A 14,839-nucleotide genomic window follows, 5' to 3' on the forward strand; every position below is an offset into this window, starting at 1 on the left:
ATTACAAAACCACATGAACATTCTTATTGAGACTCTATATCATAAAGTCTTTTATAATATCCTAGGGTTGACTGGTTTGATTTTGCAGATCTTTTGCAAGCACTTTTTCTGGGGGGACGGCAACAACATTTTTTTCAAAATCCCACCTCAACCCCCTAAAACGGCTTAGAAGTTTCCTGGAGACCCGTTGGAAGCCCCCGGGTCAATTATAGAGTTGTACCGTGGTGCAACCCCGTGAGATCGGGACCGGGCGGGTCGGGCGGGAGGGACCGGGCGGGCCTGCTTCTCGGGGTCCTCCTGGCGGCCCGGGCATGCCCACAGTGCGTGCTTCCACGCGTCCCCCCCCACCCCCAAGGCTCGATGCGGGCGGGTGGGGAAGGCTTTCCCTGGCTCACGTGTTAATAACGTGTTAATAACGAGGGCTCCAGGCTGCCGAGGCTTTCGCGGTGAATGCGTGAGTCCGGCTAACGGAACAACCCTGATTTCAAACAGGGTCTGCAGCCCGCTGGAGGCTCGGGCCCCAGCTCCGAGTGGGAATGCTCCCCGTTCTCCACGACCACCTGTAAGGGCCTCTGTGCTGGTTTGGGGGATGAGGTGCTTCCTTCTGGAAGCCTGGCTCCCCTAGCTTCTGGGAACCCATTCGAGGGGGCACTGGGTAAACCAGCTCTGGGCATTGCACTCACTAAGACAGTCTGCTCGGGGTGCATGGCCAAGGGGCACGGAGCCTGGGCTGAACCCCAGTACCACACACACACACCTCCTCCCCTGACCCTACTCACACCACCACTAGAAGGCAGAGGCAGCCTTCACCTGAGAAAGAGCGAGAACATTCTCTCCACACACAAAGGGTTGCTTCCCAGAACAGCACTCGTGCTCTGGATCAGAGCTCTTTCATTCAAGGAAAACGTATTTTAAATCCTCATTTAATGTGGCAATTCTCACACACAAGAAAATCCCTGCTGGCCTCGGGCCTGCTTGGGTAAAAGGGGCCTCTCACTGAAGGTTGGCAAGGCCCTGGGGAGGGGGTGTGGCGCCCGGGGAGTCCCTCAGGCCAGTCCGTTCTAGGCAGAAGTCATCCCCAGGGAAGTGGGTTTAGAGGCTCAGCAAGACCAGCCCATGGGGGAGAAATAAACAGAGAGGCAGACTATTAGGACAAAGGCAAACTGGGGGCCTCCCCGCTGAATATGGCAGCTTCTTCAGGCTTGTCAGCCATCATTTCTTTATACCGACGTTTGAAGAAGCCAAGCTGTGAAGGGAAGTAAACAGAAGATCTGGGTAAGAGGGCAGGGGAGACGCTGGGAGTGAGGAAGGAGCCAAGCGCGAGAGGGGAACCAAGCTGACTGCATGGTGTGCAGAACACTATGTGAGCAAGCTGCACGTTCCCAGTTGCCACTGTGTTCAAGGTCAGTGGTTAGACACATAATCCAGAGCAGAAAAAGCATAGATACTGTCCGTGGTCAGGCAGGCCTGCGGACGTAACCTGGCCTCATTTCTGTCTTGCTTTAGCCACTCTGTGATGCAGGCATTATTATTATTATTTCAAAAATGGGAAACTAACCCAGAGAGCTTGAGCAACTTGCCTGACATTAAGCGGTAAGACGGAGCCGAAATGTGCCCCAGGCCGGCCTGACTCCGTGGTCTGTGCTCTTCCTGCTGGGCCACCCTGAGTGTGGGAGGCCTTGGGTCGGCTGCGGGTGGCGCCAGGTGTGGGAGGGGAGCACTCACCTTGAAGAGCGTCGCTGTGATGAGAGCCAGCAGCAGCAGTCCTCCCACACAGCTGCCCACCACGAGGGGCAGAGGGTCATACACCTCATACTCTTCCAGCACCATCTCCATCTGATGCGGGAGCAGAAAGCATCGGGCCTCTGGCTGCCCCGGCTCCTCCCAGCCTCTCCAACCTCTAACCTCCTCCCCGGCCTCCCCGGGCCAGACTCCACGGGCTGAGCCACAGAAGCCCTCAGGGGCTTAGGGACAACTGTCCCCCCCAGGGATCTTCACCCCCTCCCTCCAGCCTTGTGAGCCCCCACCTGGCACACGGATTTAGCATCAGAAGCCGCTCGCCAACCTGGCTGCTGCCTAGCACACAGTCACTACCTGGGCTCTCAGAGACGCCTCCTGGCCCGGGAGCTGGGCATACACAGATCTGTCGAACGTGATTTCTGCCACACTCACCACCGATACCTTCTTCTGCAGAGTCTGCAAAGGGGCAGGAGAGCTGGCAGCTAGCTCTGGGGAAAGCTCGGCGTCAGGGAAATGCCCTCGCTCCCCACTGAGGCCGGGCACAGACATTCAGGGCCCACGGGAGGCGGAGGCGGGGGGCGGGGCTCTGCCGCTGGGCCCACCCACCTGGCTGACCCAGCCGAAGCTGAGGTTGCCCTTCAGGGTGAAGTCCAGTTCCTCCTGGGTGCCGAAGGAGGGGACGTCACAGCGGAACCGCCGGCAGGCAGCAGCGGAGCAGTCCTAGGGGCAGGAGAGCAATGAAGTTAAGGAGGGCCTTAACTTAGGAACCACAAGTCGAGAAAAAGTGTCAGATTTGGGGTGAGGAACAGGTTAACAATTATAGGACATACACAGGATGTCCAAAAAATGTGTATATACTTTCACAGTTGATAGTTCAACTTTGAAAATGAACTGTATTTTAATAAACACTGCCCTCATACATTTTTGGGGTTATCCTATAGATAGCTCTGCAAGCTAGCTCTGCATGTCCCTGTGTTCCCCGATGAGCTGCTGGTCCTAGAAGGGAGCCCAGGGCCTTGCTCACCAGCACAAGACTCCTTGGAATCCGAGTCTGGAAGTCAGAATGCTGGGGAGGTTCCATCTCTGACACACAAGAGAGATTCTAGTGAGAGGGAAACAGCCACAGAATGATCAAAATGTCACTGGCGAGAGGGTGCGAGGCACAGTGGGATCAGCCCTGCACACTGAGGCGAGCCAGGCAGGCACCTGTGAGGAGGCCACCGCAGCCACATCCCACACAGCCACGCCGTTCAGCAGGACGGGAACCCAGAAGTGAACGCTGATGGCCAGATCCCGCTGACTCAGGTTATTCACCTGCAGAAAATCAAGACAACGTTACGGTGGCCCCCGGAGCATCCCAAATCCCCTTTCTTTCTTTTTGGCTCTAGCCCTCAGGTCCTCTCCACCTTTTCCCACCAACTTTCAATGTCAGCAGCGCCATGGGAGGGCAGACACGAATATTTCCTGGCCTCTCACATGATATCGATGCTCAGCTTCTTTCCTGCTCTTCACATCAGAAGTGGAAAAGTTGAAGTACTTGGTGGATTCTTCCTTCCTGGAGAAAGAGGGCTTGTTGGTGAGATGGCGCTGGGACCATCCGCAGGGGACCCAGGGTTCCCACAAGCCCCTGCAGCCTCAGCTTCAGCTCCCCCGTGCCCTTTGCCCTCTTCACCAGAACTGCCAGCTCGTCCCTGGGTGCCCTGGCTCTCTCAGATCCCCATGCCTTTGCCTTTACTCACTCCCCTTCTGGAAATTTTCACTTAAAGGCATAACTTAAACATCACCTCCCATAACATTTGAACATTTCCCATGGGAAAAAGGTGTTTACATGCTTTTTGTAGATTTGCTTTCTCTAGCCCCAATTTTTAATCTGTGCTGTAAGAATTTTTAAAACATGCAATACCTATTTGTTTAGTCAGGAGCGCTGATCTCTTTTCCCTTAGATTGTCAAAAAAAAAAAAAATGACAATGGCCAACACAACAATAGCAAGCCGATGTGAATGAATCAAAATTATACCTATTTTTGGTCAGATTGGCAAAACATATATCTCCTGAGGGCGCCACAGAACTTTAGTAATTAGTTTATGCGCCATGAGACAAAAAAGGTTGGAAACTGCTGCTCTAGTAGATTAAGGTTGACTTCAGGTGAGGCTTGCTCAGGCTACTGTAAGAACACATAAGCCTAAGGAGACTCGCAGGAATGATGAGTGGATCCCTCAAAAAATGGAGCATGAGCGCCTCCAAAATGGGGATGAAGAAAATAGACATGACTATCCCGGGCAGTTAAATAAACGTGATGGAAGATGGCACATGGACACAAGCTCATGGACTGGACATAAATGTTCTTGGCTGCAGGTGGCTTTCCACCCTTCCATCCTTCCATCCTTCCATCCATCCATCCGTTCTTCCATCCACCTATCCGTCCATCCATCTACCTATCCATCCATCCACCTATCCGTCCATCCATCCACCTATCCGTCCATCCATCCACCTATCCATCCATCCATCCATCCATCCATCCATCCATCCATCCATCCATCCATCCATTCACCCACCTATCCAACCATCCATCCATCCATCCATCCACCTATCCACCCATCCTTTCTTCCATCCATCCATCCATCCATCCATCCATCCATCCATCCATCCATCCTTCCATTTACTTATCCATCCTTCCATCCACCTATCCATCCATCCACCCATGGCCTCCTCCAGTAAACATTTACCCTGTGCCAGGCTGTGTGCTTGGCTCTGGAGAGTCAACAGTTAAGTCATAAATCTTGCTTTTGCAGACCCCACAGCTGTGGCTGTCACTTTGATGATTAAGAACATAAGAGCCAGCCCTGCCAGTGTGGTTTTGTGGTTGAGTGTCAACCCCTGAACCAGGAGGTCATGGTTTGCTTTCCAGTTAGGGAACATGCCCAGGTTGTGGGCTCGATCCCCAGTAGGGACAGTGCAGAAGGCAGCCCATCAGTGATTCTCTCTCATCATTCATGTTTCTATCCCTCTCTCCCTCTCCCTTCCTCTCTGAAATCAATTGAGAGAGAGAGCGAGCGAGCACGCAGGAGCCGACCACCTGCATTCACAGCTCAAGTCCCCACTTCCTGCATGAGTAATTTAAGGCAAACTATGTGGTCTCTCTGGAGCCCTGTAGTTTTTTACTCTTTAAAGTAGGGCTGCTAAGAATAGTGGCAACCTATAATGGAGTTGTGATGTTTGCAGCAGTGCATAAATGTGAGAATTTGTTTCCTTTAGTATTGTTAGTCTTCCTCTCTGCTCCCCACCCAGACCCCCTTCTCTGCATCAGTTTTCCACCTTAAAATCTTCTCATTCTAAATCTCTTTTCATATTTGAGTCAGTCACTCGACCTTCCCACTCCTTAGAGAAGATGTTGTCTGGCCGCTGGCATAAGCTCTGGACCATCTAGGTTTCACTCCTGGTTCTGCCACTTACCAGCTGAATGTCAGGGCAAGTTATTTAACCCCTTGATTTCTTTGTTGGTAAAAAGGGGGTAACAATAACTATATCATAGAGTTGCTAGAAAGATTAAATAAACATAAATACATGTGAAGTACTTCAATGCCTGGCACATCATAAGCACATATCACTATAAGCTCTTATGATAAGTTTTAGTATTTTCCCATGGACATAAGGGGAAATACACACAGAGTTTGGACGGGCAATGACATTGCTTGACCCCCATCCCTCGTTCCCCTAAAAATTCACCCATCAGCAGCAAACTGTCCCATGGCAACATTGCAAGTTTCTACCAAGTCTCTAAGCCTCTGGAGTTTAGCCAGGTTGTGGAGTCCTTGCCCTGCTTCCCGCCTGGCCTGCCCCTACTCCTCCACCTTCAACACCCAGAGCAGCATCCCTGCACTTGCCTTTCTTGTGGCCTGCCTTGGCCTTGGGCTGTTAGAGACCTTCACCACCGTTTCTCACACCTCCGCTCTCCTCTGAAAACCTGACCTTCCTTTCCTCTGTGTGGGCAAAGACCATATCCTGCCTCCGGGTCTCAGAAGAGCCCCGGTCTCAGTCTAGTAGCTTAGCTTCGCCACACGCCTGTTTAGCACAAAGGACAGGACTGGCTCCAGGTTAAAGGGAGGCTGCATCTTAGAGAGAGGAGGTGGCACACAGCAGCAGCCAGGGGTGTGCGTGCCCCCAGCAGGCCAGGTCGTCAGAGAAGAAGCAAGAATTATGCCACAGGCGCACCTCAGAGATATTGTGGGTTCGGAACCGGACCACCTCTATAAAGCAAATATTGCAATTGAGTCCTTCGAGTCTTTTGGTTTCCCAGTGCCTATCAAAGTTATGTTTCCAGGAACACTGTAGTCTATTAAGTGTGCAATAGCATTATGTCTAAACAATAAACATACCTTAATTTAAAAAAAATCCTTGCTAAAAAATGCTAACCATCCGAACCTGTTGGAAAATGGCACAGATAGACTTGCTTGACCTGAGGTTGCCACAAACCTTCCATATGTAAAAAACACAGTATCTGTGAAGTGCAAGAAAGTGAAGTGCAACAACAGATATGTCTGCATGTGGTATTGTGGTGTAAGCATATGGCGGGTCACAAATATTTACATGTGAGGAATCAGAGGGACTAGTTTAGATACCCATCCCCAGAAGAGCAGGCTGCAGGGGGAGGTACTAGCCTTGGAGGAAGGTCAGAGGTCCAAGGGAAGGGCCAGGGATTAGTCACCTGCTGATCACTGTGTAGACGGCATATTTCACTGGGAGCTCCAACTGGAAGGTGGTCTTGTTGGTTGTAGGCTTATTATTCTCACTGGAGAGAGGGGGAAGCCCAGTTGGGAAGGAAACCAAGAGAGGAATCTCTGGCTGGTACAGGAGACTGGAGGGTGAAGGACACACCATACCTGGTCTGGCTTACCTGCTTACATTGGCCCTCAGAAGCAACGTGTCTCCCAGGGTGGCCTTGTAGAAAACATCAAATGTGACCATGAAGGTGCCCTGATGGAAGAAGAAAGAAGGAACGGGGAGAGGGAAGGTTATGGGGAACTGAGGGAAGGACGTGGGTCGGGACAGTGAGAAGAGTGATGAGGATTTGGGGGTAAGCACCGACCTTACTGCCCTCTCGGAAAATGGGGTGGTTGATGCTACAGCTACTGCTCCTCAGGCTCTCACTCCCTGTGGGCACTGCCTCACATGCCAGGTGTAGTGGGCGCTGATGGGGTTGCTTCCAGAGGAGGAGAAAGAATTCAAAACAGTTACCCACATACATATATGGGCTTGATATCTGACAGTGGTGGCATCACAGAGCAATAGAAGAAAGGACAAACTTTTCAACTAATTATCCCGGGAAAATTGGCCCATACAAAAACAAACAAACAATCAATAAAATTGGATCCCTACCTCACTCCATCCATTAAAATAAATTCCAACTAAAAGACTTAAATGTCAAAAGGCAAAATTATAAAGCTTTTAGAAGATAATATAAGGGAGTATTTTTTTTCATTACCTTGAAGGAGGGAAATATTTCTTAAATAAGATCCACACATAAAAACACTAAAGGAGGACCTCCGGTCAAGATGGCAGAGCAGGTAAACTCTGTGATCACCTCCTCCCATGGCCACATCTAAACTACAGGCAAACTACAGAACAACCATCACTGAGAAGCACCCAAAGACGAGCTGCATAGAAGTCCTATAACTAAGGCATACAGGAGAAACCACATGGAGACTGGTAGGAGGGGTGCAGACATGGAGCAGGTTGGTCCCTAACCTATGTGTGGTGGTTAAAAATCAGGAGGGATATTTTGGCTGTGGGGGTCCCTTCTGAGGAGCAAGGAGTCTCAGCCCCACACCAGGCTCCCCAGTCCAGGAAGAAAAGCATCCTTAACTTCTGGCTGTGATAACCAGCAGGGATTGTGGCTGAGTGAGATGGGAAACACACAGATGGAGACTGAAAACAAAAAAAGAACCAGTCAAAAATAAAGAATACGATAATTGAAATGAAGAATACCTTAGAGGGAATCAACAGTAGTTTAGATGAAGCAGAGGGTTAAATCAGCAGTTTGGAAAACAAGGTAGCAGAAAACACACAGTTTAAGGGGTCTCTGGGACAACACCAAGTGTACTAGCATTTGCATCATGGGATGCTGGAATGAGAAGAGAGAGCAAGAAATTGAAAACCTATTTGAAGAAATAATGATGGAAAACATCATTATTGTATGTAATAGAGGAGGAGGAGAAGGAGGAAGAGAAGGAGAAGGAGGAGGAGGAGGAGGAGGGAGCAGGGAGGAGGAGGAGAAATAAAAAATATGAATAATAAAATGGAAATAACTACATACCTATCAATAATGACTTTATTTAAATGTTTTGGTGACTGAATAAAGAAGTTGAAGGGATTAGCTAAAGAACATAGTAATAACTTTAAATGTAAATGCATTAAATGCTCCAATCAAAAGACATAGGGTAGCTGAATGGATAAGAAAACAAGATTCATCTGTATGCTGTCTACAAGATACCCACCTCAGAATGAAAGACACAGACTAAAAGTAAAGGGATGGGAAAAGATATTTTATGCAAATGGAAATGAAAAGAAAGCTGGGGTAGCAGAACTATACTAGACAAAATAGACTTTAAAACAAAAGCTATAACAAGAGATAAAGAAGTACTCAGCAATGCCAGGTCTGGGCATTTATTTAAAGAAACCCAACACTACTTCAAAAAGACACATGCATTGGCCTGGCCAGTTTGGCTCAGTGGATAGAGCGTCAGCCTGCAGACTGAAGGATTCTGGGTTTGATTTTGGTCAAGAGCACAGGCCTGGGCTCCTGGCTCCATCTTCAGTAGGGGATGTGCAGGAGGCAGCTGATCAATGATTCTCATTCATCATTGATGTTTTTGTCTCTCTCTTCCTCTCCCTTCCTCTCTGAAATCAATAAAAATATACTTTTAAAAAAAGACATATGTATCCATACGTTCATTGCAGCATTGTTTACCATTGACCAAGATATAGAAACAACCTAAGTGTCAATTTGATGGAGGAATGGATAGAGAAGATGTGGTACATATATACAAAGGAATATTACTCAGCTACATAAAAGAATAAAATCTTGCATTTGCAACAGCGTGGATGGACATAGAGGGTATTATGCTAAGTGAAATGGGTCAGACAGAAAAAAATAAATGTCATGTGATTTCACTTGCATGTGGACTCTAAAAAACAAGCAAACAAAACAGAAACAAACTTAAAGCTACAGAACATTTTGATGGTTTCCAGATGGAAGGGGGTTTGGGGGAATGAATGAAAAAGGGGAAGAGGCCCTGGCCAGTGTGGCTCTGTGGATAGAGTGTCGGCCAATGCAACAAAGGGACATGGATTCAATTCCTGGTCAGGGCATGTACCTGGGTTGCAGGTTCAATCCTAGCCCCAGTCGGGGAGGTTACAGGAGGCAACCAATCAATGTGTCTCTTGCACATTAATGTTTCTCTCTCTCCCTTTCTCTCTTTTTCTCTCTCCCTCCTTCCTACCTCCCTTACACTCTCTCTAAAATTCAATGGAAAAAATATCTTCTGGTGAGGATTAACAAAAAGAAAAGGAGGGCAGGAGATTAAGGTATAAATTGCCAGCTATAAAAACAGTCATGGGGATGTAAGGTACAGGATGGGGAATGTGGTCAATAATGTAGTCACCATGTATGGTGTCAGATGGGTAGTAGACTTATGGAGGTGCATACTTTGTAAATTATATAAATGTCTAATCACTATTCTGTACACCTGAAACTAATATAATATTGTGTCAACTATGATTAAAAAATAAAAAATTATTTAAAAATATACTAAAGATTTATAAAAATCAACCGCAATCAAATTAAGACATTTATTAAAAGACACTATAAGGAGCCTGAAAAAAACAAACAACAAAGATATTTATTAGCCGAAACCGGTTTGGCTCAGTGGATATCGCGTCGGCCTGCGGACTGAAAGGTCTCAGGTTTGATTCCGGTCAAGGGCATGTACCTGGGTTGCGGGCACATCCCCAGTAGGAGATGTGCAGGAGGCAGCTGATCGATGTTTCTCTCTCATCGATGTTTCTAACGCTCTATCTCTCTCCCTTCCTCTCTGTAAAAAATCAATAAAATATATTTTTTTAAAAAGATATTTATTAGAAAAGATATTTGAGCACATGTAACTGGAAAAGGAGTAGGAACCAGAATATGTACAAACTCTTACAACTCAATAAGAAAGAGGTGGACAACTCAATAGAAGAATAAGAAAAGGACTTGGACAGGAACTTCCTAAAAGAAGACACCCAAGTGACCAGGAAATATATGAAAAGTTGTTCAACTTTATTAGAGAAATGAAAATTAAAACTGCAAGGAAATATCATTACCCGCCCACTGGATAGATGAAAATTAAAAAATTGGACAATGCCAAGTGTTGGAGTGGATGAAAGTCACAAGAACTCTCATACACTACTGATAGAGTGTCAATAAGTGAAAATGGTCCGGCTTTACTTATGAAAATTGAAGACACACATACCCAATGATCCAGCAATCCCACATGTGGTACATACTTCCAAATATTAATGCATAGGCACACCAGAATATATGATCAAGAATGGTCATGGCCAAAATCAGGACACAAAATGACCATCAGTTATGGAATAGGTAAATAAATTGTGGTATAGTCATACAAAAGGGCTTCTATATAGCAGTGAAAGTGTTCCACAGCCACAAGCAACAACATGAATGAATCTCACAAACATAGTATTAAAGAAAAGGAGAAAGACAAAAAAAGTAACATGCTTCTATTCAAATAAAGTTCAAATATTGGCAAAATTGAACAGTATTAGGGATGTACTCATGGGCAGTAAAAACGATAAGAAATACCAGGAGTTGATTGTCACAAAGTCAGGTAGTGATTACACTGGGGAGAGAGTGAGGTTATGATGAGGAAGGTGCATATTGACAGGGTTTCTGGGGGTGCTAGCCCTCTTTTATTTCTTGACCTGGATTTATTTCCCACGGGGGTGCTAATTGCATATACATTTACTTAATATTATTTGTTAAAGTATATATCTGCTTCACACACTTTTCCGTGTGTTTTATATTTTATCATAGGAGACATAAAAAGAACCTACTATAACCCAGGGCAGGGCAAAGGTCCCAGCCAACCAGAGCCCAAGGGAGCTATTTACCTGAGTAACTAGCACTCGTCGATAGGACAGCCCTGCTGGGTAGTAGAAGTTGATCACAGTTCTGTAGGAATCCTCACCCTCATTCCACACAGCCACTGTCATGTTGAGTTCTAGAGAGCTTCCCACCACCAGGGCCTGTAGGCTGAAGGAGGAATACAGCACTGGAGAGAGATTTCACTGGAAAGGGTTTGGAATTGGATCAGGGGCAGGGGCAGGGGCAGGACACTGGGAATTCATGAGCTATTAGCTGATAACATTGCAATTGTTTCTCGGTTATAACGCCAGCCAAAGGGGAACACAAGCACTTCTCATCCTGCTGGTAGGAGACCCCAAAGCTTGGGTGCCTGGATATGGCAGGAGATAGCACTCACCCTGAGAAGCTGAGGTTGACATTCAAGTCCCCTTCACAGAGGTGATCTTGCCCACAGTTCTTCTTAAAGGGGAGCTGCAGCAAAACAGTATGTCTCTTTCCATCCACGTCTTAATCCTTCTCCAACTCCCTCATGAAGAGCACTCCTCAACATTGACTATTACTGAGCCCACACCCTGCACCAGGCACTGTGCTAGCCACTGGCACGGGGTGGGTGGTGGGACACGGGCAGTTGGACTATGAAAGAAAGCTACGACAGATCCTCGGCTTCGAGGAACATAATGTTTAGCTGAGAAATCAAATCTAACTCACACTGGAAGAGCTATTCAACAGATGTTGTTAAGAGTCGATACTGGGACAGGTTTTGGGTTGGATGGGCTTGGAGAGGTAGGAAAGGTAGAAACTACAGGTGGATTAGACCTGGTTCTTGCCAAGAGAGCCACAGAGGTGGGTGCAGATGGCTATGATCCAGTCATGCGACAAGTGGCACGTCACCATGACATGCTTCGAGGCCTGGGAAGAAGAGACAGATGCCGAGTGCGGATTCCCAAAGAAAGGGAGAAAAGACTGGGGCTTTAGGGACTAAAGATGGTTGAGGTGGAGAGAAAAAAATGTCTTCCAAATAAGAGATACAACACGGTCACAGGCACAGGGGTAGGAGCGAGACAAGTTAGGAACGAAAACCAGAGTTGATGCATGTGTAGGGTCCCAGCGGACAGAGGGTCTCGGAATCGGGCGGTGCCCTTCTGGAATTGATGTGGTCGGTGGGCGATTGGGAGCTACTGCAGTTTCTTACGCACAGGGGGACACATGGACGGCCACCCATCCCTGGGACTTCATCGCGAGACTCACAGAAGCAGTGAAGAGGTCCTGGGAGCCCACAGCCAGCACGGGGCGGAGGTTCTGGGCGGAGGGGATGGGCTGCCCCACCAGGGAGAAGTTGACCCGCAGGACGATGGGGCTCACCACGTCCTCCACACAGCCCTGCGGGGGGATGGGCTTTTCAGAACCCACTCTCTGCCCCCCTGCTTTCCCCGCCGCCGCGGGCTTCTCCTCCACTGGACTCATTTCCCGCTGTCACACAGGGCCCTCCCCGCGCTGTGGAGCCAGCCTGTCTGACCCCAACTTCCCTCTCTCCAGCCCCAGGCCCCCTCTCCCGCTGCCCACCTCACTCAGCGGGGAACAGGGATGCCAGCCTGGGCTCCCCCTCCTTCTCCCTCCCCCTTTCCCAGAACCCAAAGTCCTCACTGATAAAAACAACTTCAGGCTTTCACAGTGCTCTCCCAGCCCCAAGATTTTTCTTCGCGTCAAAGTCCAGTTCTTGGTCTCTTCAAAAATGGCGCGAGAAATCAGACGGCCTGGGTCCAAGGCCAGGTCATACCTGACGGAGCTGCGGACGTCCCCTGCAGTGGAGGAGGATGGAAGGTAGACTGTGAAAGGGAACCTCAAACGTTCTTTCATGTATTCATGTCGTAGTTGTTCCAGGGTGAGTTAGATTTGATTTCTCAGCTAAACATTACGTTCCTCGAAGCCGAGGATCTGTCGTAGCTTTCTTTCATAGTCTAACCGCCCGTGTCCCACCACCCCACTCCTTGCCAGTGTCCAGCACAGTACTTGGCGCAGGGTGTGGGCTCAGGGCAGTCTCTATGGTCCGTGTGGATTAAGGGGGAACGGGGCCAGGTCACTGAAGGCATGTGGAGAGGGCTTTGGTCTTCACAAACAAAGGCCAGGGGAGAGCGGAGGGGTGTTAAGCAGGGACTGAGGAGGCCAGGTTTGCATGTTAGGGCTAATCACTGGGAGGAGGATGGGAAGGTGCAAGAACAGACGCGGGAAGAGCTCCAAGTGGAGTAGGAAGAAGGGTGGCCTCCAGGCAGGCAGCGGCTAGGCGGGTGAGAGGGGTGCGCAGACTCCAGAGTGATGCTGGAGACAGGCCTTTCTGGGCTTGCGGGGGGCGGGGGGGCTTAGAAGGGACCCAGGTTTCCAACACCAGCAGAAATGGATATGCAAGTGAGATTTGGCTTCAGGGACCCTCTGTCCTGAGGATAGGGCTGGGGCCTTGGGGGCTGAGGGCCTGGGTCCAGGGGAGGAAACTCACCTAGCTGGTCAGGTGAGCTTTTGTGGATAGTGAGACAGACTGTGGCGCTCGCGGCTTCCAGGGGGGAGGGCGCCTCTTCCAGGCACAGGTACTCAGCCTGCCCCACCTCGGAGGGGGCAAATCTGATGGCCACCCCCACGCTCAGCACTGGCCGGCTCCTGGGGGGACGCACAGGGCTGAGGAGAGGACTCTGTGTCTGGGAGGACCAGGAAGGGCAGGTCGGACGCACAGCCAGCAGGAGAATGTGGGAGCTGTCACCTGAGCAGCAGCACGTGACCTCGGGACCCCACAGCCAGGTCTGCCAGTCCATCCTGGGTGAGGTCCTGACCTCCGCTCAGCGACTGCCCAAAACTCTGGAGCCGCGGGGAGAGCTGGGAGCCTGCGATGCGCTGGCCGGGGAGGGGAGAAGTAGAGGTCAGGGGGAGCGATGGAGAGATTTGGGAAGGAGGCTGCAGCGAATCAGATCTGAGTGGAGAAACGGAACAGAGGGGATGGGGGTGGGATGGAAGGCAGGCAGAGTGAGGGTCTCAGGGACCCTGGGCAAAGAGAGGGGAGCGCTTTGGGGCCCCTCATCATGAGGGTGCAGGTTGACGACAAAATAAAAGCGTAACAATGGGAACACAATAGAGCCAGTTATTAATTTGTGTGTTTATACATAAACGGGTGATGAATGGACTCCCATTGAGCTATAGTTACACGAAGCCCATGGAGGTGGTTTGTTATTTAATGTTTCATAGAAGGAAACGAAAGCTAACTCGGCCCTTTGCCTGAAGGCACACAGCTGACCTGGCTGGCCAGGCGTTTGACATGGGCCTGCAGGCTCTTTACCATCAGCCGCCCACCAAGGCTGACTGAGGTCTGTTGGAACCACAGGAGAGGAGATCATCTTCACGGGCCTGGCGGACGACAGGGAAATGCGCCGCCGGGAGGAGGCGGGGAGGGCTCCTGCCAAGGCAGGCGTGGGAGCAGCAGCAGGTGAATCTAGGAAATGCGAAGGGGGCTGAAGAGGGCCTCACCTGGCTGTGGGAGGGGCTGATGCCCGGCCCCGAGGCTCCGTGGAACAGGTACACAGCACCCCGGTTCTCCTCTTCCCCCGGGGCCCCGATGGCCACGTCCGTCAGCTTGTCCCCATTCACGTCCCCCATGGCGGTCAGGGCTGCCCCAAAGCGGCCCCAGGGGTGGCCCTGCTCCCCACGGAGAATGGCCCGGCACTGCCACCTGGCCCTCTGCAGAGCAGAAACAGTGCCAGTCCCAACCTGGGCCACCCCTCCACCCCACACCCAGGCCCCACCCAGCCAGGCCTCCTCAGCCACTCACCCCCCGGGGAAAGGGGCACATGGACACCTGGCCCCCCCGGGTCGGCTCGTAGTAATGGGGGAGCCCGATGAGGACAGGTCGGAGCTGCCATCTCTGTCCACGTCCACGGAGCAGAGGGAGCCCCGAAGTAGAGCCAATCTGGAGGAGGG

At 50.1% G+C, this 14,839-nt stretch overlaps 1 protein-coding gene across 1 annotated transcript in view; it reads right to left on the bottom strand.

Annotated features, from left to right (window-relative positions):
- Positions 1–927: 927 nt before the first annotated feature.
- Positions 928–14,839, bottom strand: part of ITGAD (integrin subunit alpha D) — a 21,218-nt gene continuing 7,306 nt past the window's right edge. Inside the window, 19 exon segments of the mRNA XM_023746056.1 lie at positions 928–1,246; positions 1,726–1,836; positions 2,095–2,196; positions 2,347–2,460; positions 2,765–2,842; positions 2,947–3,054; positions 3,217–3,295; positions 6,446–6,529; positions 6,635–6,714; positions 6,827–6,940; positions 10,909–11,050; positions 11,280–11,353; positions 12,131–12,262; positions 12,527–12,681; positions 13,374–13,531; positions 13,632–13,762; positions 14,390–14,599; positions 14,691–14,764; positions 14,767–14,828. Of these exon segments, the coding sequence (XP_023601824.1) occupies positions 1,148–1,246; positions 1,726–1,836; positions 2,095–2,196; positions 2,347–2,460; positions 2,765–2,842; positions 2,947–3,054; positions 3,217–3,295; positions 6,446–6,529; positions 6,635–6,714; positions 6,827–6,940; positions 10,909–11,050; positions 11,280–11,353; positions 12,131–12,262; positions 12,527–12,681; positions 13,374–13,531; positions 13,632–13,762; positions 14,390–14,599; positions 14,691–14,764; positions 14,767–14,828 (2,107 nt within the window). The 3' untranslated portion in view covers positions 928–1,147.

The sequence above is a fragment of the Myotis lucifugus genome, unplaced genomic scaffold (assembly GCF_000147115.1).
Source record: "Myotis lucifugus unplaced genomic scaffold, Myoluc2.0 scaffold_624, whole genome shotgun sequence".
Taxonomy (NCBI): Eukaryota; Metazoa; Chordata; class Mammalia; order Chiroptera; family Vespertilionidae; genus Myotis; species Myotis lucifugus.